The sequence below is a fragment of the Ooceraea biroi genome, chromosome 2 (genome assembly GCF_003672135.1).
Source record: "Ooceraea biroi isolate clonal line C1 chromosome 2, Obir_v5.4, whole genome shotgun sequence".
NCBI classification, from domain to species: domain Eukaryota; kingdom Metazoa; phylum Arthropoda; class Insecta; order Hymenoptera; family Formicidae; genus Ooceraea; species Ooceraea biroi.
Window position 1 is genome coordinate 727,351 of NC_039507.1, and position 26,417 is coordinate 753,767.

At 37.7% G+C, this 26,417-nt stretch overlaps 1 protein-coding gene across 9 annotated transcripts; it reads left to right on the top strand.

The window, feature by feature from the left end:
• Positions 1 to 1,061: 1,061 nt before the first annotated feature.
• On the top strand, positions 1,062 to 26,158 carry LOC105282917 (transmembrane protein KIAA1109). 9 transcript variants are annotated; one of them, XM_011345237.3, is made up of 51 exons: positions 1,062 to 1,219; positions 1,855 to 2,163; positions 2,246 to 2,389; positions 2,504 to 2,826; positions 2,971 to 5,249; positions 5,348 to 5,634; positions 5,756 to 6,059; positions 6,276 to 6,587; positions 6,687 to 7,056; positions 7,190 to 7,690; positions 7,822 to 8,080; positions 8,156 to 8,491; positions 8,572 to 8,648; positions 8,728 to 9,061; positions 9,143 to 9,324; positions 9,396 to 9,624; positions 9,692 to 10,083; positions 10,178 to 10,339; positions 10,439 to 10,564; positions 11,494 to 11,632; positions 12,187 to 12,429; positions 12,793 to 13,049; positions 13,173 to 13,202; positions 13,300 to 13,603; positions 13,692 to 14,087; positions 14,192 to 14,698; positions 14,942 to 15,357; positions 15,483 to 15,921; positions 15,999 to 16,246; positions 16,450 to 17,150; positions 17,283 to 17,443; positions 17,561 to 17,772; positions 18,199 to 18,428; positions 18,501 to 18,719; positions 18,803 to 18,874; positions 18,939 to 19,094; positions 19,181 to 19,360; positions 19,491 to 19,692; positions 19,768 to 20,147; positions 20,215 to 20,615; positions 20,699 to 21,028; positions 21,114 to 21,425; positions 21,516 to 21,708; positions 21,820 to 22,049; positions 22,120 to 22,413; positions 22,502 to 22,690; positions 22,817 to 23,026; positions 23,402 to 23,425; positions 23,954 to 24,084; positions 24,183 to 24,394; positions 24,472 to 26,158. In XM_011345237.3, exons 2-51 carry the CDS (start codon positions 1,911 to 1,913, stop codon positions 24,689 to 24,691), a joined length of 15,108 nt encoding a protein of 5,035 aa, XP_011343539.1. In that variant the 5' UTR covers positions 1,062 to 1,219; positions 1,855 to 1,910; the 3' UTR covers positions 24,692 to 26,158. The 9 variants fall into 9 exon arrangements, with proteins under 9 accessions (XP_011343539.1, XP_011343544.1, XP_011343545.1 ...); XM_011345242.3 differs by having other exon boundaries at positions 17,561 to 17,760; XM_011345243.3 differs by having other exon boundaries at positions 13,692 to 14,075.
• Positions 26,159 to 26,417: the final 259 nt, after the last annotated feature.

Genomic DNA, 26,417 nt, shown 5'->3' on the forward strand with positions numbered 1-26,417 from the left:
TCGCTGTTCGCTAGCGAGTAATCGCTGTTCGCTGAAAAGTTTCAGCTTGTAGCGAATATTCGCAAGGAGCGAATATGTCTGCTCCAACTAAGAATGTTAACTTTTCAAATTGAGTTGCAGACATGCGTATGTAATTATTAAATCTCAAATCTTCTAAAACGAGTTTAGGTAGCACAGCATGAAAGAATCCATGCACTTTCCTTTCTTGAAAAATGGGTGCTATCCAATATTTCTTTTTACAATATCTTTTTTCCACTTTTTCTCAAATGTAAAAGTGTAGCTGCAACTGCAGCAGCTTTTCTTTTCTGTACAATATAATAATAATTTGCTTATTGTACATATTGTACATATGCAATAACCACTGCAGTTGGTGGTTATACCAAGTCCAGTTTATAACCGACTCGTCGTCCATTACAAAGATTTCAAGATTTTCCTACAAAGTAATAATTTAATCTATATTTGTTAAATATAATATTTAAAAGCATTTCAAAACAACTATGTATAATATTTTCTTACTATTGTTGACATGCAATCATACAGATGTGACGCTCACAAACTATTCGTGGCGAATTAAGGTGCTTTTTCATGCTGACGCTCGACGCTCATTTTTAGCGTCAAAACAGGTCACGTGATCAAAATTGACCATTATCCAGCCTTAATTTTGATCACGTGACCTGTTTTGATGCTAAAAATGAGCGTCGAGCGTTAGCATGAAATAGCACCTTTATTCGCCACTTCGCGGCGAATTATTCGCTACTCGCTAAAAATCATTCGCAGCGAAAAATTCGCTGCATGAAAAGGCACCTTCATTGGTAAAAGAGAAATAACTATTGGGAATTACTAAACATAGCCAATCAAATTTGCCACATTTTATCCTCCTATTCTTTCCTTCTCGCTCCCTTTTCTCTCTAGGGAAAAATGCTCCTTGCTATATCGTACTATTAGGTCTGTTCTTTTTAGCTGCACTGCTGAACTAGTGCAATACGTTAAAGTGAGACAAGTATATTTTTTCTCACTCTAACTTATTGCACCAGTTCAGCAGTGCAACTAAAAAGAACAGACCTATTTATTTCTACCTCCCAGTGGTAGTTATGCGTGATGTGCTGTACGTACTGCCACCGATGACAGTTCCCTGACAGAATTACTGCAATGATAAACACGAAAGCATGAATGGCACAGCAAAATTTCGATGTCCTTTATATTCAAGTGTCTAATAAAGGTAAATCATCATAATAAAGTGTCATTTGTATTAAGCGAACATTTGTTGTCTTTCTTGGAGTGGATCGTTACTATTGTAACAACTTATTTTTAGAGAAAGATTTAGATCGGAATTTTGTTGACACGCATTAATATGTGTATAATTTATTTCGAACATTGATGCTCATTAGACACGTCAAGTTTTGGTACATTCTCGCGCTTTAACAAAATTTCGATTAACATGTCAATCGAGATAGTTTTCCTAATCATACATGTATATCTATAAAATATTAAGCAGAGAATATCGGCACAAATATTATATTGTATAATTAAATTTTTTTGCTGCATACGAGTGCATAGGTTATGTTGTGATTAATCAGATAACATAAGTGATAAATTAGATAACATAAATTCCGAGAATCAAGATAAACCTATATCAGACAGCATGATAAATTTTTAATATTACATATATTAAAAAGTTTCAAAAATATTACTTAAAGTTTCATGTAATTGCTAATTCTATAATTTTGATGTGATAAAATGTGACATTTGTTAAAAATTAATATATATATGTCAAAAATAATACATGTGTAAAAATAATACATATTGTGCATACACAATAGGTTAATATTTAATTAAACTTGTTTCTTGTTTCAGTATGCACAACATTATGAGTAATTCTTAGTTGAACAGTCCAAAAATCTAACATCATCATGGAGGAGAGCGAAGTGTACAATGTCACAGTTTCATCCTTTTTTGGGATTGAATCAGCATTTTGGAATTATTCTGATCATGTCATCCTCGATGATCTTAAGATGGACAGCAACTTTATATGGTTGCTATGTTCTCTTGTATCAGCCATATCCTGGATTGTTTATATCGCTTATTATAATAGCAGAGTAGCTGGTTATGTAATAACGAAATTGTTAAATCGATTTGTTGTTAGAGATGGATACCTTCAAGTTGGTAAGGGCATCATTAATGAACTGTCCATTTTGTAGCATAGACAGTTTCTGAAATGTTTATTCCTGTTTTGCTTTATTTGCAGGATCTCTCACCCTAAGTGCTTTAAGTGGCAAAATAATGTTTAGAGATATAGTTTATATTACAACAGATTATAGCTTCAGAATTCAAGACGGTTGGCTTATATTTAGGTGGTGGAGGAGTTATGTCCCTAAAGATGTATCGGAAGGTAAATGTTTTTCATATAATATTTTATGCAATTATTTATGTAAATTAAGAAATACTTTTATTACATATTTAGAAATTATTTAGTATGAAGATATCTTTCTGCGTCTGATTGTAGATCTTTCGCACTCTGATACAAGACTGTCAGTTATGTTAAATGGCTTCGAATTGCACGTTTACAATCGCTGTCAACTTTATGCACAATTGGAGAGAACCTTTGGCCTTACACCGCAAATGTTCTCCGACGAGGAGAGCCATGGCAAAAACATTGACGATCCGGACGGTGAATCGATAAATAATGCTACCAATGAAATTCGTCATTCGCAGATCAACGCGATGGACGTGTCTCGTCATGTGGATAACATCAGAAAGAAAGAGGCTCACGTAATCGCACGTACCTGGCGAGATTTGATTCCAGTCATCAAACTCGACATCTGCACGGTAAGTTACAAAAATTAAATAATTTCTATTCTCGATACCTTGCCAATGCTCTGAATCTTGTCTGATCAATCAAGTGTCGGACTAGTTATTTATTTTATTACTCCATACTTGCGTGAATTAAAAATATTGCTGTGACGTTTTCAGGGGAGATTGGTATTCGGTAATCGATTAGTACCAACAACATTGTCGATAACTGTGGAAGAAGCGCATTTCGTATATTCCACGAAACCAGCAGCGTCGAGGCACGATCATTTTATGCACTTTACGAAATGCAAGGCGGAAAATTTTAAAGTAATCTTAGCTCCAAGTCCGAAGTACACTGGGATGGTCGACGATCCACCCAGATACATGGGAGAAGGTTTCGTCGTGTTAAGCTCGAACAACATGGAGGTCTATTACTACATGGACGAACCCGGTGTTGTACCGGAACATCCTGAAATGATACGTTTGGTGAATGGAGACATGGTTGAGGCAATGCCGCCTATATGGGGCATCGACATCAAGTGCGGGAAGGGCACGGACTTCAGTTACGGTCCTTGGGCCGACAGACAACGAGAGCATCTGTTCAAATTCTTCTTTCCCAACGATTATCAGCCGCTGAAAATTACGAAAGCGCCCAAACCAGGAGACAAGAGACAAGTGCAGTCGTTCGATATCAGATTGTCGACGTTGAACGAAGCCACGATCGATATACTTTTTAGTAAAAACAGAGAAACGAATGCCGTTCACGTTAACGTAGGGCCCGGATCTTATTTAGAAATTACAATGCCGTGGATAGTGTTGCAGGATGGATACACCACGAAAATAACAGGACAGCTCCTGCATCTAGAAGCTACGACTAGTTTGCAGTATCGGAGTCTAGTCGAAAGCGAAACTTTAGAGTTCGGCGTGAAGTGTCATTATCCGATTAGGTGGAACGATCATCAAGAGTGGACGTTGAATTTAACTGGCTGTAAAGCAACCGCTAATCTAGTCTATTCGCACAAGGACTTCTTCCAAGACATGATCAATGACTGGGCGAGTAAGGCAAGACCCGATATTTTGCACTTTGTTCCATACACCTGGAAGTTCAGTTTACTGCTGAAGGAATTCGAACTCATCACGATCTGCAACGAATACAACTGGATCGATTGTTCATCACAGAACCAGGAAAATGCGCACATCGCTTTCTGCGGAGAGTTTTTCGATCTGTCGTTCGATCTTCCATTCGTGGACTTTCTGCCTGTCACGATACCGTTGCGGTTTTGGATACAAGGGGAAAGCGTCGATCTCTCTTTCTATCTACCAGACGTTAACACCAATCGCATCATTTTATTAGCGTTGGACAAGAACGCGAAAATTATGACTCGCGACGGATCGCTCAAGCATTTGCACGAGTTGAATAAGGGCAAGAAATGGAGGAACTTTTGCCAGAAGGAATCGGGCTGGGTCGACTGTTGGTCCGTGCCAATCGTCGCTTTGAGCATCAATTATACTTATCACCTGTGTCCACCTCTAGGTCCCACTCCACAAGCGAACATAACAACTCCGGAGAAGGAGGAGATTCTCCTATCACCCATGCGAATCCCTAAGTGCAGAAAGTCACCTGGCTTGCGATGGGCGAGAAATGGCGCACAGAAGTTTGATCCACAGTCCATAGCGCCTGATAAAGTCAGCGTTGAACTCGAAATCGGACCGTCCATACTGATTCTATACGGATCCTTACTGAAGAACTTTATGCACCTGAAAGAAAATTTATTTGGGGACTATCAAACGTTTACCGATATGCAACAGAGCAGGAGCAATTCAACACCAGTGAACGCCGAGAGGAATAAAGACAAAGATATACAGAACAGCAGTATCGAGGCGTCCATGGAGGACGAGGAAACGAAAGCGAAGCCCTTTGATCCGAGGGATTACAGGCCGTTGGAAGTAACCGTCGGTGTGACCATGCATGACATTCAAGCTCATTTGATCAAGAATTGCAACGAGAACGACCCTCCATGTCCGGTTATACTTTTGGAACGCTTCGGATTCGAGATGAGGAAAGGATACAAAGAGACGCAGCTTCAATTGCTGCTTTCGCCTGCGATCGCTTTAGTCACCGACAACGTGGCGAGACCGAACAAAGAGCATCATTTGAATCAAGGACACTTGATGCTGAGTGCGCTGCAAGTCAGGGGTCACGCCATGTTCAGCAACGAAGGAAGGAGCTTGGATCAGGAGACATTGGAGTACGCGTGGTTGATCGAGGTGCAATTGGGCAAGTTGAACGGCAAGATCACTTCGCCTCAGTTACATCATTTCGTTACGTCGTTGGAGACCTTCTTGCTGATGGCGAAAAGCACCGAAAACAATTTACGTCCACCGAATTTACCATTTCAGTGCCACCACGGCCTCCCTCCATTGCAATGTCCAGAGAGCGACGTTGATAAGCATTACAGGTACGTGGTCTAAAATTTTTAATGTATTTATAATAATAGAAATTATTATTGATGCTCTGAGTGCTGAGTTTACGATTGAGTGAAATTTATTGTTACAGATGCCCGAGTTCCGAAGATATAAAATACAGGATGACAAGACTGTCTATAGATGCTGTTGATTTGTATCTGCAAGAAGTAGGTACCGCTATACAATTTTGGATATCTCCGATTCGCGTTGCTACCTGCAATCTTCACGGACACCAAGTAAAGTCGGGTGTCACTGCCGTTCTGCCGACGATATTGATTCGACAATTCGTGTCCGCGGCAGATTATTTCGCAAATACGAGTAATACCAATACAACTGGTAGCGGGAGATCGCACAATAATGCAAGCAGTCGAATGTCAGGTATTCTTCTCGTACATGTATGATTATGAATTTAAATTATGCGAATATAAACATCGAAATTTTTAACTAAGAGGAAGAGAGAGAGAGAGAGATTTAATATTATTTCTGATATGCGTAATAGGTGACGGATCAGACATATGGCTTGAAGTGGGGTCTGTATCTCTGGGCCCGGTAATTTTAGAAGCCGCGATTTCCCTTCCAACCCCAGAACACAATATGCACCTAGTACAAAATAAATATTTAAAAATGCACGATGAGACAACGAAACGTTTATGGTTTTTGTGGCCGCAAGAGAGCGGTGTAAAAGCATCAAAATGTGGTTGCATCGGAGGTTGTGTATTCTTCGGCAACAATCGAAACGGACCAAAATTTTTTAAGCCGAGCTATCATGATCTTCAAGATGGCATTAACATCGCTGCTTACAGGTAAAGATTTATTTTTATATACTGAGAATCTTTCGACTTTACCTTGGAAGTTTATTCTCTTACTAATGACAATTTGCAGAGTATTCATTGAAATGTATGATTTTTTTTAGTAATAAATAACAGGATTCATTTTCTAGATTACATGCTTTGAAAGTATTCTTTTATGATTAAGAGAAAATAACTGTTTTTATTACAAATTACGTTTATTATTTTCAGAATTCACGAACCTGGCAAAGAAAAAGGTTTTGGACAGTCTATTTTGCACGATGGTCAATTGATATTCCACACACCGCCATATAGTTTGCAAGATATATCTTTGCAAGACGTATGTTACCCTATAACAGGATTAACAGTGAATCAAGATGTTTCGCAAACTTTAAAGAAAAGCGTTGAACGGCCGAAATCTGTGACCGATCAAAATAAGGAAGAAAGTAGCAGTACAAAATTGAATGTTGCTTCTGCAAGTCCATTGATATCTAACGAAGATAGGAAACCGTTGGATAGAAGATTTTCTTATACATCGATGCGGTAATTTAAATGTTTTGCTTGCTTTCTTTGTCTCGCACACATACAAATATTTATATATTTATTTTTATACTTACATGACCTTGCAAATCCTTTTTGCAGTGGGCCGAATGCGAAAGATGTACCATATTCCCGATTGATCGACGCTAGTCCCGTAACGCAGTTACCTCAGAAATTGGATTCTGATTCGAAACTGAACGCGGAGCGCAGTAAATCCATTTTGAGCGTGCCGGAGATTGAAACCGCACCCAAGAGCAGCGTGTCGGATTCCAAATTGGCCGTGGACTATTTCACCGCGACGGAGAATGCGGAAACGCTTGAATCAAGTAGCCCGCAGTCTCTACCCACAGTACCGACTGAATTTAACATCTCGACGCGATCGACTGCAAAAGATAACGAAAGAGTGAACGTATCGGATTCTCATCATTCGTTATACGCGAGAACGAGTTCGGAAGAACGATTGAAGCAGGAGGTGAGATATAGGACTTGTATTTGCAAGAGTATTTCGATATTATAGATAAATTAAAGAAGAATTACATTTTTTTGATGATGTAACGTGAACCAAATATGTATATATTTTTTGTTGTATCGTGACGTATATATAGGTACAACGAACGGTGTCCATGTCGTCTGAGAATCAGTCGGAAGCGTTTTACTCTGCCGACGAAGATATGAGCCACGGATTGAGCGGAAGTCGGACCTCCAGCCTACGTCAATCCATCATCGGTTCCGGTTGCGTTTTAAATCGCAATGACAGCATAAAAAAGAAATTCTCCTCGGATTTGTCTATCGTCGAGAGCTCGGCTAACGCGAACCTGTCGGTGGCGGATAAAGCACATACGTTGGAGAGAGCGAAGACACAGATATTGAGCACAAAGAGGAGCCCTAGAATCAATCGAAACGCCAGTTTTCAAAATGAGGCTGATCAGACGGAGAATGGCGGTTTGCAAGATTCCTCGGACAGCCATTCGGTGTCGTCGACGAGTTTCATTTCCGCTGTGTCGTCGCAGGAAGACGTCACGCTTGTGAACTTGCATATGCAGGTTAACAAGCCGATCGTGGACTCGCCGCTACTGATGTCGAGTTACGTCAGCCATTTGACGCAGGTATTCCACGTTGAATTTTCTGTTTGTTTTTTCTTAATATTCCTCAATTAGCTAAAAGTTTGTTTAGTATGAATGATACATGTGAGCGTAACTAACAATAACAAATACAAGTTAATGATGGATTGTGTCAGGTCCGCTGTTCAAATTGGAACCAATCCTCGTTGCCTTCGGGTGGTGACGCGTTTACCACTTCCATGTTCCAACGCGCTGAAGACGGCAGATTAATTTACACCGGTGGGCGATACGTACCGAAACTTGACACGGTCACCGAGGGTTTCACATCGTTGAAAATGGTAACACGCTCTGACGGTTCGCCGGTCGCAAGTTCGTCCAACAAAACACCCACGCATCCTTACTTGTGGGACGACATATCTCTAAACCAAACGGAAGGTACGCTATTATTAAAAAAAATTACTTTTTGAATAATCTCAAGAGCAACGTTTAAGAATTCAAATGTGATCCTAGGTGAAGATGATCATGCAATGCACGGCGAGGAGGAATTATTAGCAATATTGCACGAAACTGGATCACGTACGACGGTCATTGCTAAATTTAAGGGAGACGTCGACATCATGCTGAGCCCCATGGTTCTCGAATCGCTTCAGCGTTTCATCGATAGTATCATACCAACACTGGCTAGCTTGCATCCATTAACGATTCTGAATCATCTGCACAACGAATGTATAAGCAAAGTGGAAGACGCGAATATTTTAAAGCAAGATCAAAGTCTGTCATATTGGAGCCAAGTTCAAACCAGTTCGAAACGATCGACAGCAGAAAGGAATATCAAGAACGGTCAAGGTGATGATGAATCTTAGTTTTTACAACATATTCGTTAGATCAGAGGCAACTTGCATTTACAACTTTCTGTTTTGAAATAGGTAAGATTGCGCTACAGACGAATGTCTACGAAGAAAGCATCACTACACAGATACAAGGCAGTATTATTTTACCGAAGGTACAATAATTTTCCGCATATTGACGATTTTGCATTAATTCTTCGTATGTACGAACGATACTTGAAATATTGTTTTCAGCTGAATCTGACACTGTTGCAAGCATCCGTCGTGGAAGAAATCATATCGTTCTCTGCGTTAGAAAACATCCGTGACTTAACGTGCGTATCGTTGTTCGCGATATGTCTGGATGACGTTACTGCCAGATTCTACCTGGGGAAACAAGCTCGAGAGGTCGTTCAAACCTTCCATAAACCAGCTGCATTGCCAAACCAGAAGAAGGTAAACAAGATCAGCAAAGCATTCCTGCCCGGGCATCAGACTACCGCGGTAGTAGCCGACGTGGGAGGAGAAACGGTGTACATAGAAACATCGGAGAAGCAACAAGAAGAGATTATAGTCACTTTGAATATCGGTATACAAATTATATACGTACATGCATAATTGCTTAAAACGTTAAAATATATTTTACAACGTCAAATGTAATGTTTAACAGGCAAAGCGCATTCCCAGTTAAGAAGACTAAGAAATGAATCGTCAATACTGAAGGATGCAGTGATAACTGCTATACCTGCGCATTACTCGAAAGTGCTGTTCACCTGCACAAGAATGACGTCGCCGTTAAAATGCGTGGATTATTATTTGCATCATCTAATCGACGAGAAAGAAAAACTAAACGTACGTGTCTTCTGAATCAGAAATTTTATGTGCGTGTGCAAAATAAATGTCATTTATTACGCGCGTTTTAGAAACAGACTGGACCACCGCAAGCTACTGAGGAGTTCACTATGGGATGCGGGGAAGATAGATTAGGATTTATCATGTTTGAATGTGGCTTGGAGGGCATTAAATTGAAAGTAGTGAAGAGATCTCAGTTCGAGAAAGGGGAGAACGGTGATGGCGACAAGAAGAATGAAACCGAAATATTTTGTACAGATAGCGTTAAAAGTCAGGACGAACTAGATAATAATGCCGCTGGTAAGGAACTGCTTGATTGTGATAGCAATGTAGGAGAATCGCTGTATTCGTTTATTTCAACTTTCAGCATTCGCAACAACGACCACTGCCGAGACAGAAGCAAAACCGACAAACGCGTCTGCTGGCACGCAAATGAATATGAGTGCCACCTGCACCAGTCTCACGTCCAAAGTAGCGAACGGCAACACCGTGTCGTGCGTTATCGAACTGAAAACTGTATGGTTTAATTTCGCCGCGCCACCACGTACCCCGATAACGAGGAAGATCGATTATACAAGACTAGATTGGAACTTGCTCAGCACAGCATCTCCGGCGATCAACGCGTGGATGAATCCTAGTAATAAATTCGCGATTCGGATCGTTCACATGTTCAGAACGATGTACCGAAGATCCACTGCGATCGTTGCCTGCCTCATGGCAGAGGCGTTAGACGTGCAAGGAATTCACATGCTTCCGAAGGTGCTTAATAATGCAATATTATTTTGCATTATTAGTGCAAAAAAAAGAAAAGTACATCGTTTGACTCTTATTTTAATATTAAATTCGTTCACAGAGCCGTTACGGGAGATTGACGCCACTAGCGAAAACGTTGCAGGAGGATCCCTCTTGTCAATTATGTACCATATTACAGAATTACGTTTTATTATCCGAAATTTTAAATATCGAAGCCAACTTGAAAGAATCTGATTTACCACTTCTCTCCACACTCCGGCAGGTAATATCATGGAAAGATATAATCAAGACATGATATATATTCCCATAAAATATAATTTATACGAAATTGCAATATAAATTTATATTTTTCTTGTTACAGGGTGTTATTGTATTGAGCAGGCAGTGGAAGAACGTACTTTACACGCCATTATTATTGGAGCATAATTACAAAACGAAACATGTTAAACCATTGAACGTTACATTTGCTGTGTCAGATCCTGATGAGGTAAGAGATATTTTGAACCATATTTTAATATCAATAGAAAATTCGTAGAACCATGATTATGACTTAATCAATAATGATACTCATTGAATCTTTAAATGTTGGTGAATATAATTAAATGTTAAAACGAGATTAAGCAATGTACAGGATTATACTTAATTTATGTATCTTTACTGTCCACTCTATCACAATATATAAAAGAATCTTTGAAAATTTATTAATACGAAAAGCATAATTTGCTAGGAATTTCTTCTTTCAGCAAGTAAATAAAACTGAAGTGGAGGAAGAAATCGATGTGAAAAGGAGTAAGAATCCTTCAATTAAAAATATCTTTTACAAAATTTATGTGTATTATACAACAATAACGAAACAGTTTACGCATTTTTCTTAAAAAAAAGTTGCCTAGATGCTTTGAGAAATTCCTTTTACAAAATTATTATTACTTAATGAAGCTAAATCGCCTTTGCGGCATATACATATGCTTCTAATAAATTCGTGTCTATATACACATCTAATACAGCAATATCATACTGTGACGTATGTCATAGATACACATTTATCATAGAGGTGCAGGTGCGGTAACGCTTGCAGGATGTAAATGTGACTATCTGAAAAAATACTTTTAGATGAAATAACTCGAAAGCTTTATAGAGAAAATAATTATAAATTATTCCTGTATCTATCGAAAGCTATTTAATCACAATGCTATATTGTACTGTTTTACAAGATCAGCTTTAAATCGCTTTCAAGCCTTAACTTGCGACGTTACGTATCAGAAAAAAAAATCGAAGAGAATTCGATATAACAACTATGTGTTTAATATTAGCGAAATACGCCAATTTTACGTAAAGTTATTCTATATGTCGAATTTAATTGTCTGTGAGAGACATTAAACAATTATTTTTCTGGGTCTGCTTTGCTGATGCTTATAGGAAAATCTCTTGACGGACGGGGAGGGTAGTGCAGGAGATGTCGATGATCAGGAAGTGACAGATGAATGTGCTATGCTCATCCACACGGACCACATGCACAAACATACACATATCAAAGCTGGACAAGATAAAACACCAGGTATTACATCAGTTTACGGTAAATGTAATAGCATTATACAAATGTTGATTGAGATAATAGCAACATATTTCAAGAAGACAGACAATAGTTTTATAAATAACAATAAATTTTAAAAAGTAATTAATACATTCACACAAAACGGATAGTAATAATAATGAAGGTCACAGACAAAAAGAATATATATATATATATATAAAATAATTAAAGATTTTGTTTAAATATATTTACAAGTTATTATAAAGGGTCTTATTTTTTTTTACACACATTTCTCGTTTTTACCAGTAAAGTTACATTTCATGTAATATATCAACATCGCAAGGTGCTCGTCATATCTGTATTCTATATCAGAAGTCACATTGCTTTCAAAGCTTTCTACTAATCCCATGTACATAAACGCTTGTGTATGTTCTCGCTTAAGCGCTTCTTTATCTACTTGTAAAAGTACCGTCTTTTTAGTAACCGATCAGCTTGTTAATCCCATAATTAATGAGTTTGTTAATTACATGATGTTACCTTATATACGAACGCTTTGGCTTTGTGTGTGGAATAACCAGGTATATGTGATGACGGTTTGACGGTTCCTGTAAGTTCTCCTCGTGGGAAAGATACAACCCCCATAGCAACACCGGTTCCAGGTCCGGACTCATTTACCTCTCCCTCTCCACCCGTAGCTCTTCCAAAGAGAGGAAAAACATTGCAACCAATGCAAGTGCCTGCTAGTACACGTGCAAGTATCGTTTTCCCCTTACTCACCAGTGGCGGGCTGTTCAATCAAACACGAGAACCGAATAACATAAGTAAGTGGACGATGACTGAACTAGTCTGGTTCTTTTCATTAACAAGCTATTCAACAAGTTTGTTTCTTACCTTTAACCGAGGGATTGGTAGTTGAAATAATAATTTCTGGTAACTGAGATAGTGATGACAATTAAACTATCATTGTGCATAATTTCATTGTTTGTCTATCATTGTCGTCAGGGGACTTTGTATTTATTTTTATAATTCTCTGTCTAATATTCCGAATGTTAAATTTTCTTTTTTGGACGTTCTGAAGACCTCCACTAGGGCTGCATATTTAGTTACCATTTTTGTAGCTCATTTTTTAATTATTACTATTAATTAATTGTATTTGTTGTAACTACAAATTGATCTTCCGCTAGGCTACGGAACACTGAGGGAGGAAAAGACTCCGCAGATCCACGTTTCGCATTCACATCAGCTCGGTTCCAATCCTAGCATTTATTCTGGAGGCATAGGTCATGGTAGTCAACACAGCACTGGAAGCGTAGACCAAGTAACGTCTCCTACGAGTCATTCCACTAAACCCATGAATACAGGGGAAGATCTGTATAGTTGGATGGCGAAACAGCAAGAATTTATAAAAGACAACGACAAAGGAAATTTAAAGGGAAATTGGGTAAGTCTACTTGTTATGTTACACGTTCTTTGATTGTACCTGATATTGATACGCAAGAGAGTCTGGGAGTAAAAATTAATCTTATCTCTGAAAATTGATTTATCTCGTTTGTTCTTGCGTCAGGTCTTTCGTACAGAGCAAAAGTCTACAAAGGTACATTTAGAAGCTGACGTTATTTATTATTCCAACACAGACACGAGTTAAAAAGTATGATAGTGCGTAAAGTATAAAAAACATTTTCGTTTTTTAGGACTCTAAGATTAACACTATGACTACCGATGACACGGAAGATTCTGATATACAAAGTGGTGCTTTTCTGTATCCGATGAAAGACTCTCTGAGATTGTTGGATGCACATTTGATCTTTGAGCCGCTCTTGTCGTCTTTGTCAGTTATGCCACAACAGATGTTATCAGTTATTGGATCGGGGAATGTAAATAATATGTCCTCCTTAGATTCGTTAGGCTCAAATTTATCTCTTGTAGGCAGTATGGACACTATGCGTATCGATATAGTCGTGAGCGAATTTGGTAAAGTGACGGAGAAAAAGAAAAGTAAGTTCGAAAATGACTAAAATGACTTGTCGGCATATATAAGAATATATTTGCAAATAATATTTTCTCTTTGTTCTAACGTTTACAGGTAAATACGCGCCGAGAAAGGGAGGTACCACGAAATTTTATCTCGATATACCACCGGAGACTCCAGCGTTTCTCTGCGAGAGAATTGGCATCGATATCGATGTTAAAAAGATGGCTGATATGACAGTGGATGATATGATACAGAAACAAAATGTTTTGTACATATCGAGAGGTCAATTGAAGAAACACACTAGCACAGTTGTTAACATTAGCTTGAATATCCGATACATAAGCCAGCAAGTAAACATGCCACTTCTCAGATTGTTACATCAGATAAGCAATATGTATCAGAACGTTAAAGAGACGCAGATGGAGCTGAAGGAACAACAACCTGAAGGGAAAAGGCCCACAAACATAATCGTTAGTGATACCGCTGCCAAAAATGGTTCGTCATCGAGTAAGCTTTTATTATCCTTTTATTATTTTGATTTATTTTTACGTGCCTTTACAAACAATTGCATGCAAGATTTATACTTTACAACTAATGTGACATTTTTCCAGCATCCAATTTGCAAGAACAGTGTTTGACCGGCGGCAAGAAAGTCGAAACATCATTGTTGCGCAATAGTTCTGAACCGAATCAGTCAAAAGCGTTGCCGGGTGTGACCGTACGATCTCGGCCGCAAAGTTTCGCGCAGAAATTACGAAGTACCGGCAAAAGCGTAAAAGGCTACATCAACTTAAGCGAAGGCGTTATTACACCAAGTTTCGGAGCGAGTCCCAGTGGATCCGGATTGGACAAGTTCACAGTGCTGTCTGACATGTGCAAAGATAACGCACATTTGACGCCACGATGCTGGAAAACCATATACTACCTCCTGGATTTGTATGCAACTCGTCCGGAAACCAAAACCATCACCCACCGGTTCTCGATACCTGCGGACGCGGCGGAACATTACAAAAGCGGAAGAAAGTACGAGATTTTGAACGAGACCAAGGATGTCGACATCGAGAAAGGTTTGAACGCGGAGAATAGTTCGACACCCATCCCTCCGTCGAGAGAATTAAGTAAGTATAAAGCGAATTTTTTATATTTTCTTCAAATATTGAACTTTAAAATTATATTAAATAATTATATTAATTAAATTATATTAATTAATTATAATAAAATTATATCTTTTATTTGATCAAATTGTTTTATTTCGAGATAAAAAATGAAATGTGTATGCGATATCGAGTCAGATTCGACAAAGAAGTAAAGAGCTAACATTTTCTTTGCCTTTCAACGTGAATAATTCTTTCGATTTGCAGACATCGTGACTGGTGAAAGAACGAGATTGATCATTTTTGGTGTCGCGCGGATTCACCGAACCAGACTGTTGGCTACTTTAAGTGGCTTGAAGCTCGAAGCGGAGATCACTAGTCTACATGCTAGTTTGACATGCCGCAAGAAATCGCGACCCGCCAGTCTGGAGTGCAGCATGACCGGACAAATCGGGAGAACCATGATCGTTTTACTGGAAGGCGTTGCTCCTAGCCAGCAGACAGTCGTAAAAGTCACCGTCGGAAAGTCGCAGGCTCTATATTCCAGTATTACGAGGCGTCAGAAGGACAAGAACAGTGGTCTATTGACCGTCGGTGCTGTGAACATCGATATACCGCAGCATCCCGTAGCCCTGCACGGAATGATGACCAGAGGCAGCAAGCAATTATCGTCAACTTTACAGGCACGTCGATTTTACATTAATATATTGATTGCAAAAAAGCGAATTAAATTATGCATTTTATTTACTTTTTTATTCCTTGTTATGTACAATGAAAATTTTAAAAGTTATTGATGCATCTCGTGTAGGAACTGAGAGTCACTAGAACATCTTCAAGAATGTCACGAGGACAACAGCAGGATGAAGTGGATGCCGCTCCGGGTAGTCCGCATCATTATGCTCCAGTTCCCTCCATAGACGTGCAAAAGCCGCAGGCCGTGTCTGCTCTTCTGGAACCCATCGTTATGCAATTCCACATAATACTTCAAAGTCTGAGCATAACTGCGGCATTGCTACCGTCTCTCCAAGCGCAGTACAAGATGGACCAAGTCAACAGTTCCGGCATAACCGGTAGCAAAGCAAAGTTTACTATTGACCTGCCGCATCACAATCTGAGCTTCACGACGAAGCTGCAAGTGACGGAAGCGAATCTGCCATCCGAAGCTAGTATCGAGTTGCCTAAAGTGCACGTGTCGGCCGAATATATTCAAGATGGTAGCAGCAATTTGAACGACAGTAAACTGGCAGGTAAATGATGTTTATTATAATTTTATTCGTTTTGACGGTCTTCCAAGTGAAATTCTCTCCCTGACCTGATCTTGCAGACGGTGTTGTGTTGAGACAAGGTAGCTACTTGAGCGCAACCGCGGATATCGGGGTGTTTGAGCATTCCCTAACAACGGATCTCTTAAATCATTTGGTATTTGTACAAAAAGTATTTATGAAAGAAGTGAATGAAGTGGTGCAGAAGGTATATGGGGGTGAGAAACCAGTACCTTTGTGGCTTGAGGACGATGAGCCGACTAGTTCTACTTTGAAAAGAATTTTATTCTCGCTGATTATACGTATTAAGGTAAAAGGAATTTTTCAAAGAATAATTTTTTATATTTGCCTCGCTTTATCAAATATTCTGATAAATCAAAATATAAATTGATTTTAGAATTATTGTTTGAAATTAATTGATTCTATTTTTTTATTGTTTAATACATGTAATAGATATAATACATTTTTAATTGTTTAATAAATGTGAGCATTATGAAAATTCTTCCTTTACAGAGGATTCAGTTGACCGCTACGACCCCAACAAACTCGGCAGTACGACTGGAGACTGGCGCAGTAGAATTTCAACTGTCTAACAGAGTGCAAAACGTTTCCGGAGCTACTCAGCCCAATCCTTACATGAAATTGTTCGGCAAAGCGCAAGTCGACATTAATCTAAGTCTGGGACAGCTATTGAAAAATATCTTATTCGAAGAGGCAGAACCCGAATTTCAACAGTTCGCCTTTTTCAATACTAGAATAGGATTGCGAAATGCGTTTCAAGAGGAGATGGCTCAAGGTGAAGACAAGGAAGTAGTTTTAATCACCCTTAAACGTCCACTCATATACATACAACCGATGGCCGTCGATAAAGCTATACTCGTCTGGTTAAATTACAAAAATGCATATGAATACTGGAACGAGAAGCGATCTAACTTGAACAAGGAAGTTTTGACTGCCACGCAGCAAGTGTTCGAGAAAGTTCCGTTTGGGCAACTGACGAGTCAACTTAGTGCACCTCATCTTGGAACATTATTCTTGCAATTAACAGTCGACGATATGGGTATTTGCTTGCCGCTTAATCCTTTACCTCCGAATAATTGGAGATTAAATAGAGGCCTCTATGGAGATGGAGAATCGCGAGGCGCTGTTGTGGTAACGCTTGAGAATACAAGTATATCCGCTTGCAGCAGCGGTAGCTTAGTGAGTAAAGGAAGGTACGTATATATCGTACTTAATTTTTCTATGTTATATATATTCTTATATATAATTTTTCAGTTTTCTTTTTTCATATTTTATAATTGGTTTATTTTTTGAACGCATATCAATGTTTATTTGTGACTTTTTAGGTTCGTAGGATTATGCTTGAGATTTGCAGAAGACTTTGAGACTTCTCTGGACGATTGGAAACCAGATATGACCGATAGCAATATAATGAATTTATGCGTGGTGTCAGAGGGCACTTATGAAGTATGCAGTAGGACCATCGCGCAGAAGCAAGACAAGTCTGGTATGATGTGTATTTTTAATTCAAATAACATGGATTTTTATAGAAACTTATGTTAACGTTTTGTATCATCTCACGCGCTTTAATATAGAGCTTTAAAAGTAATCGATATCTTTCTAGATAATGCTAAATGGATCTTGAATGTACAATGGCAAATGGAAGGAGTTGATATTCATCTTGATGTCAGTGTGGGACAGCAACTATCAGCTCTTGGACACACATTAACGATGCTGACTGGCTCCGAGGAGGAAGACGATATTCACGTTCCTCCAGATTATGACAGCGATGATGGAGATCAACCAGAAAACAGCACTAGCCAGGTTAAGAAAAAAGTATGGTTTAATTAATTTTATTTTCCGTCACTTACATATGAATCTTTCATTACAATTAAGTAAGTAATGTATATTGAACAAAACAAGTTTATAAGTTTTTGCTTCGTTTTGCGAGTATGTAAGTTCTGCTTCTAATGCATTTATTTCGTATTGTATATATTAGACTGATATATGATATTGAAATATCTTTAAATAGTAAGATTTTGAGATATCTTAATAATACACCTTAATATATAGTGATTGAGCATTAATGTTGAGGTAAAATAATTACTCAATTATTTTTAAAACAACATTTCCTCATTAAAATTAAGAAGTAAAATTTATATTTGTAATATCTCAAAGACACTTATTAAAGATATTTCAATACTCGATTAGAACTGCAAGGTATATTATTTAAATTGATTGTGCGTATTCATTCATATGTAGGAAAGCATCTTAATGAAGAAATCGAAGAATTGGACCGACAGTCTCCCAGCATTTATCTTTGATCCTACGCTCGATGCAAAGAAGAGGTCGCAACTGATAGAAAAGGAAATGAACGAGCAAGCTAAAATCATAAATGATTTACGATCATTGGGCGCTTCGCACGGGACAATCGAACAAGAAATGAAACGGCTGCACGAGTTAGAAGCGATGGTATTCAAAGATTTTAGAAGGTACGTCAGATAGATAATTTCTTTTTCTTAATCATATATTTTAATTTTTAATATATATCCTCATGTCATCAGGGATATGATACAGAAATTAAGGAGACAATCCGTTAAAGCTTCCGGTATCAAAGGTAAATTAGGTCTAGGCAGCAAAACGAATGCGTATCGCTCGAGATCGTTCATCGTACCATCGCCCACGCCTGAACATCAGTTAGAAAGCCCGGAGGACATGAATACGGAAATTAATTCAGCAAACTCGGCTAGTTACGAAAGCAGTCCTAGAAGCGGTCCCAGTAGGTACGTCATACATTTCATACCTTTAATTATAAAGTATACCTAAATTATACCTTAATTATAATTATATCTAACTAACATTACAGATCAGCTTCTCTGCGAGTGAGAGGACTTGGCGGACCGCGAGTTACTTTCAGCGACACCCATACGATGTGCAGGTACAATTAAAAACTTGCTCTGATAACAAAGCTATGTATGTTAAACGTTTACAATTCTCGTTAGGCAATCGTCCCTACCGAGCGCCAGTTCAGACTTGAGTTTACCAGAGGGAGAGTTGGAGTGGCCAGAAACTATCGAGATAGAAGGAGAACGAGTAGAATTGAGAAAAAAGAATAGGGATGTTAGTTGTACGTCCAGTTACGACAGTATGGAAGGAAAGTGCGTATTGCTGAATAATAATTCGGACGAGTGTAACATACAAGTTACTATCAGATATGTCAATTACCGTTATCGTTATTTTGTAGCGCACCGTTACTTGATTCGTTCAGCAAGGAGCAAGCTTCCTCGACGTCATCTCCGTACATTACATCTCAGAAAACTCAGGAACCTAATATAGATTTCGAGCTTGATGTCAAAGTTTTGATCAACAGCGGAAAATGTGTGTTACATACAAAGGATCCAGGAAAGGAAGATGAAATTAAACTGTAAATATCTATAATGTATATTGTATTTTTTAATTTAATTATTATGTCAACTTTTATTGTAAGAAATGGTTTTATAGGTATATGTTTTAAATTTATATATTCTATAATAAATTCCGTATTTCATTTATAGTTTGAGTCGAATGAAGAAAGAACGATCATGCTCCGGCGGCACATTCGAATTTCAACCTGGCAGTCCTAGCAGTAGCAGAAAACACTTAAATAGTAAAGAAAAACCGTCGACAACTAGCACGTCTCGATTGAGATATCTGCAGCATACAAATGTGCCTTTAGTAGATTTAACGATTTTTCATATTCCTGGCTTAGATGTGAAGGTAAAACAACACTCTCGCTTACGATTGGAGTGTTAGGTCTTCGAACAACAACATAAAGAACAAGTTGCTTTGCAGGTTCATTACGAATCTAAGACTCTTCCGGAGGAATCATTATCTCCTCGTGTATCCGCCGAGAACAGCTTACTGAATCCAATTACGATGACGATGCTCAGAAAATCCAGCACCAAGAAGGCCAGTCTATTCGCTTGGATGACTCTTCAAAGCATTCCAGAGGAAACTATCATTAGTCCTCACATCCTCGAGTTTTTAGAGCAAACTTTAGAACCAATCCCGAGCAAGAACAATTTCCAGAGCAACGCGCAAACGAGTGCTGGCTTTTTGGAAAATACGGAGAACACATCGTGGGCTGCCACCGCTGCGAGTAGCAACTATGTGTATGCTAGTTTTCCGGTCGATGTCATAGTGTACTTTCACATGCAGCCGTCCACTTTTAGGTAATAAAAGAGAATATCGACGATGAATTTTGTTGATATTTATTAATAAATCTCAATTTTGTTGTAGATTTTCATGTTTACCAGTCTCGCGAGTAGAATGTATGCTACAATTGCCATCTCTTGACATTATCTTTTCATCGAAACGTGCCGAGGAAGAATTAATAGAGTTTCGAGAATTTAAATCGCCAACAGCGGGCAAGGAAACCGGTTCAGCCATTGGTGGATTATCCGTTACAGGCTGTTTAGCTGATTTTTCTGTTTATATCTTTCATCCGTACGGTGGCGGGAAAAAGACCGGGCTGAAAGAAGCGCAATGGTCACCGTTATCCGACAGTGAGAGGAAAGATTCATTGAGCATCAACGTCGAATTCGTAAAATTTCATTTGTCGAGAAGCAGGAAATTGAACTTTCAAAGCGAGCAACTTAAGAAGCTCTCAGATACCAGCCGTGCTGTCATACGATTTTCAAGTGCGTATTATAATATATGATAAAAATATAGTGAAACCATCTTCAAGAACACTTCAAGAACTAATAAATTAATTAATTTTCAGCTATTATTGATATTGGATCTGCTTCATTTAAATACGATATGCGCCGATTGACAGAAATCTTGGCTTTTCCAAAAGCTTGGTATCGACGCAGCATAGTGAGACGTCTGTTTCTGGGAGATTTAAGTTCAGCTACCGCGTACCCTGAGGAGGACGGAAGTCGTCCGTTAAATCAAGAAGAAGCTGTCATGGGTAGCTCATTGTTAAAGCATTACGATAGACACACGTGCGATTCATTGTCGAAAAACGCGCCCGAGAGGAGTCCTGTATTGAATAGAGAAAAGTTGAAATTAAGCTTGGAAAATGAGATGCCAAGGCCCGCACGATTGAAGGGTATCTGTCTTCGCGTAATTTACGCAATTTTATATTTATGTGTATTAATTAATATAATGTATTTAATGTATCACGTTTGTATCAGACATTGGAAGAGGGTGGAGTTTCACCACGGACAAGCAAGTATCAACCGAGGTCAAATTGAGAGAATCTGCATGGGAAACGTTGGTGTTGTTTGCCGTGAACTTTACGCGCTTAAACGTGCACATGAACATGGGCAATGTAATGGGCAACGTTAGCTGGATGACAAAGGATTTCAGATCAGACGGTAGATTGTCGATCGGTAGCACAGGATACAAAAATTTGTACATAGGCATTGGTCTGGGAGGATCGAGTCTAGATGCGAAAGGCGGTATAGTCGGTGGAACGATTGAATTAAGTAGAATTGACACTTACAGTGAGTCTTCCAATAGTTAAATGATTTGTATCAATCAGTTATGTCGTGACGTTTGATTTATTATCATACGTTTTCTTGTGCGTTTTATAGTACATATCCGAGAAGAGCCTGGAATAGAACCCGATCATACTGTAGGATTGAAATTATTCGCATTGGAATTGCGTTTGGATTACATGGGAACTAGCGTGTTAATGTCTCGAGTGTCTTCGTTGGATGTCACTCTTAGAGACGAGTGGAAGATTAATCGCAGCAGCAGTGGAGATGCTTTCATGCCAACAAGAAGGTATGTTTTTATTTAGTAGCTAATTCTGGCAATAAATATTGCAAATTTAAATTGCATAATTAAAAATGAATTATTATATATAAATATTTAAGTAAAATGATGTTTATGCAGGCCTGCGATCATTTTCATGCATGGTGATCTGGGTTGGGATCAACTACAGATTATGATTAGTAAGTCAACGACAGCCGACCTGCTGAAAATGTTTTATAAACTGGATGAGTTCTTCAGCCAACAGTTTAAGAGCAGCAAACGCGTCTTTAGCTCGTTGCAACCGAAACATCAGAGGATAAACAACAGCAGTTTTAGAAAGAGACAACAAAAGAAAAAATACGCTGCTGATGGTAAACTCAAATTGTTTATAACGCTCTCGTCATTTTTACATGAGAAATTTGTGCGATCAATTAATCAAAGTTAATGCAGGAGGTCCATGGAGTTTAAATCAGACTGCAATATCAGACGCCAGACATCACAGACATTGGCAAAGAGTGTTGGCGCAAGTGGCTGGTCTTCAATTAGGAAGCTTAAGATTCTCTTTACCGTCGACCGGCACTGTTCTTGGTGGTACAATGGAGCTTCATGGCTGCAACATCAGCCTAGCATGTTTCCATGGAATCAATTTCAAAAGCAAAAGTTGGGCGTTGTTCTCGCTAAAGGAGCCTTGCATAAGTTTCGCTACAGAGGCCCAAGAAATCCCAAGTGTTGAAAGTAAATAGCATCAAAATTGAGAACACATTCTTATCACAGTAATGTTATCATCAACATGTTACACAAGTTGACAATATCTTTTTTACAGCACCCAACACGTGTGACGTTCATGTCGTACAAACATTAACCATCAGTTTGGGTCACCAGCAGGAGCAACATGCGAGACACCACTCCATGGCAACCGTTTGCAGATTAAGCCGCAGCGTTCTGTTCCCACCTCAATTTAAATCTTTACAGGAATGGTTCCATTACGCGTTTGCTAGTAGCGAAATTGATGGTACGTGTTCGAATTCGTCGTCGAGAGTGACTTCGTTGTCGCTTCTCCATTTTTGCAAAATTATACTGGTTTTATACATTTGTCAGATTTGTCCTTATCCTTTTAATTTGTTCTCTCGTTCTACAGCGGTGGATAGATTTCCATGTGTCGAGAGAGACAGGATGGATAGCATGATGACTGACGGTAACAGCGCATCGCGTGGACGAAGCACATCTGCAACATCCGGCAAGCTGCAGGAACACTCGCACACGCGTGAAGTGATATTCGCCCTGCCCTCATTGCAGCTACATCTGAAAACTGAACACTTACAAACCGCTCGCACACCGGATGTCATAGGTATGAGAGTTGAAAACAAAATGTTTTTGCGCATTTTAATCGTAAATAATCGTAAAAATTGGTGTAATTATATATTGAATATATGATTGCGTTACTTGCTTGTTTTTCGAGTAAGATAATCACTGTGCAATTTTTATGAAAAACCAAAGTGGGTTAATTGTAATGATGAACGTATACCATATATACGTATACAATAGACATTTACTATGTACAACAATTTCATTTGCAAGTTTTGTATACTGAGAGTTACATTGACAAGTCTGTATCGTCAAACTCTTTCTTTTTATTGTTTTAAGCACAAAGCATAATACTACTACGTGTTATCTTTCCTCGTGTTAATTATTCTGCAATTGGTTCTCTTTCATGTATTTTTAGGACTTCCTAAGCATATTTTGTATAGTAAGTATGGAATGAAGTTTATTATGTTTGGAACGGTAAGGGTTGTTACAAATTTGTACGCTTTACGCAATGTTAAGAAAATGCTTGAACAATATCTGTCAGTCGATGTAATGTTCGTTAATATTTTATTTAATATAATCCATAAAGTACTGAGAAATTTGAAAGATATTGATAAACAAATTGAAATTTATTCAGTTCTTTTAATTTACACCTTGCGGTAAGATAGTTTTATGTGTTTGCACGAGATATATAATATAGGTGTAAATTTATAGCTAAAACTTTTTTATTCGCGAGAGTAGAAATTCCTATCGTTGTTTGATTAAGATAGCATAAACTAGCAATGCAAATCAAAAGCATGAGAAACTAATTGTACCACTTGGTAGATTATTTGAGAATATATACATGTGATATATCGCTCTAAATTGTTCCATATAACTACAAAATAATGTAGCGTAAAGAAGCGTTCAAGCTTAAAAATTCTTTTTTTAAAATTGCCGTTATTATATTTTATTATTCTCCTATTTATAGGCGAGAAACCATTAGTCGAGTGCAGTTTCATAACAGAATTTGAGGATCACATATTCGTTACCGTTGATGCCGAAGCCTTTTTCTTCCTGCATGATCTCATCACGTCATACGTAAAAGAGAAAGAGAGAGTGGTAAGATTCTTCAGATCGCGAATATGTCTGACACGGTTTTCAGTATGAATCTCATCTATCTAAGTAAAACAGTAACTTATTATTATTTGTTTTTGCAGCACACGATGCAGAATATGAGTGCCAGAGCACACAGTCCCGATCCTCAGGAGAAGAAGAGTGCAAGCGCGGGAGCGGGGGCTAACGTCTCTAGTGTGTCCTCCGTCACTTCCGAAGATGAGAAGAAACGCAAGCAGTTTGATCCGGCTGAGATGTTCATAAAAGATTGGCGATCATATAGATGTAAAACGTGGCATTTAGAACCGACAGTACGGTAAGTAATGCAGCGATATCTTTTCAACGTCGTACCGTTGTAGCATATATAATATTTATTGCGTTATTTTTATCAAGGCTGCTATCGTGGGCCGGTAAAAGTATAGAACCCTACGGCATTGATTACATCCTTCAAAAGCTTGGGTTTTCCCATGCACGCACGACGATACCAAAATGGATACAACGAGGATTTATGGACCCCTTAGATAAATTACTCGCCGTTCTTATGTTAAGGATGGTGTTGGCAGTTCGCGAGGAGACATCGGACGAGCAGAAGGAACATAAGAGAGAAAAGTAATACCAGGTGGACTTTTCTTTGTTTTAACGAAAGCATCGAATGTACAGGATATGATCTCACGGTATATATATCGGAATATTATGTATTAGCGGTGCAACCGATAAAAAAAAGACCATAATAACATTATAGTATTATATTACTTAGGACGTGATAAAAACCCACGCGCAAAGCAACACGTCAACTGTGTATAAAATTTTCTTTTCTATTGTTCGCTTAAGGGAATTAGCTCCAAACTAACTGACACTAAATAATATAATTGAAGGGAAGAACTATAGTGGTTAACAATACGATCATTCTTGATAAAGAACTACGAAACGTATTTTTAAGCACTTATGTTCAGAGGTATATGTGTTACACGACGTATTCCAATAGAGATTTGTAAGAAATGTAATTAAATATATCCTAACAATGTGTATCCAACTAACTGTATATTACTGATACACGTAGCGTGTAAAGCTTGTTTTAGTCGTTTACGTTTTTTTTTATTGCAATTTTTATTTATCGTATACGTTTTTTTTATTGCAATTATATAACAAAGAATATCATATCATTTTAATATATTTTAATTATACTTTTGTATTATAGTATGATCACAATTATGTATATAATTATAATTGATTAATTAAGTTTGGCCAAACTATAATATTATCTGTTTCTTTTGTCTTCGCGAATTGCAGGGTGTCATGATATAATTATTATCTATAATAGCGCATACATTCTAAAGACAATTTTCTATGTACAAATTATACATGCATATGTTTCTACGTGGAAATGTGTGAAAAATATGTTATGTATCTTTATCGCGCTAGTTATAGGATAAAATGCGGAATTAATGTTTACTATATCATTCCATCACGTGTTGTTCATTACAAGTATGAATTTATAAACTATTTTAAATTTCGTAATATAAATTATACATATAATTGTATGGATTATACTCTTTAAAGATTTAGATTATAAAAGTGCCGTCTGTGATTCTTCCGTATATAGTATTGTGTATAAACCGTTTGCTATGACTTATTTGTTTATAAAACTTTCTTGAAAGTAACTGCTTCATATATTTTAAGTGTATACAAATAGGTCTCTGTAATGTGCTTCTATCATTATTATAGATCATAGAAGAAAGAAATCTAGAACAATTTCTTGTTCATTTGAATAATGTAAAAAATTTTATATCGATAAATGTGTAAATACATATGAAATAGAGTTGAAGTGATTAACATTTATCTCTAATATCTCTAATATTTATCTCTACCAGTATAAATATTCTGGATTGTATGTGATGTATCCTTTATAAACATTTCAATGAAAAACGACTAGATATATTCCATGCCTTTCTTTTGTAAAACAAATTTTATCAAATGTACCCGAAAATTTACAATTGCTCAATTATGAATTTTTTCTTGCTTTAATAGCAATATGTACTGATTACATACCAATTGAAATAAATGTGCATTTTTAAATATCTTTATATTTATATACTTTTATTTATCTGAAAATATATATTATAATGTATTTTTGCGTTATTTCTGTATTGATATCCTCAAGCTTTTACAAAAAAAGCTTTCCCGGTATTCAAAGGATTTATTTCTGACGTCATCTTGAGTAAATTTATGTGTTAATTTTTTTTATTTCTTAGTATTCTTGAAGCTACAAAGGTTTGAGGAAAACTGGGAAAAAGTACTTTCAGAAAAAGGAAGCAAAAGATAAAACTAAAATAAAGAGA

What these genes read in the sequence shown, in the direction of transcription:
- LOC105282917 (XM_011345237.3), top strand. Translation starts at nt 1,911, where the DNA reads ATGGAGGAGAGCGAAGTGTACAATGTCACAGTTTCATCCTTTTTTGGG. An exon ending in TCAAACTCGACATCTGCACG is followed by an intron (nt 2,827 to 2,970) that starts GTAAGTTACAAA and finishes TGACGTTTTCAG; the next exon opens with GGGAGATTGGTATTCGGTAA. An exon ending in CAAAAATGGTTCGTCATCGA is followed by an intron (nt 14,088 to 14,191) that starts GTAAGCTTTTAT and finishes ACATTTTTCCAG; the next exon opens with CATCCAATTTGCAAGAACAG.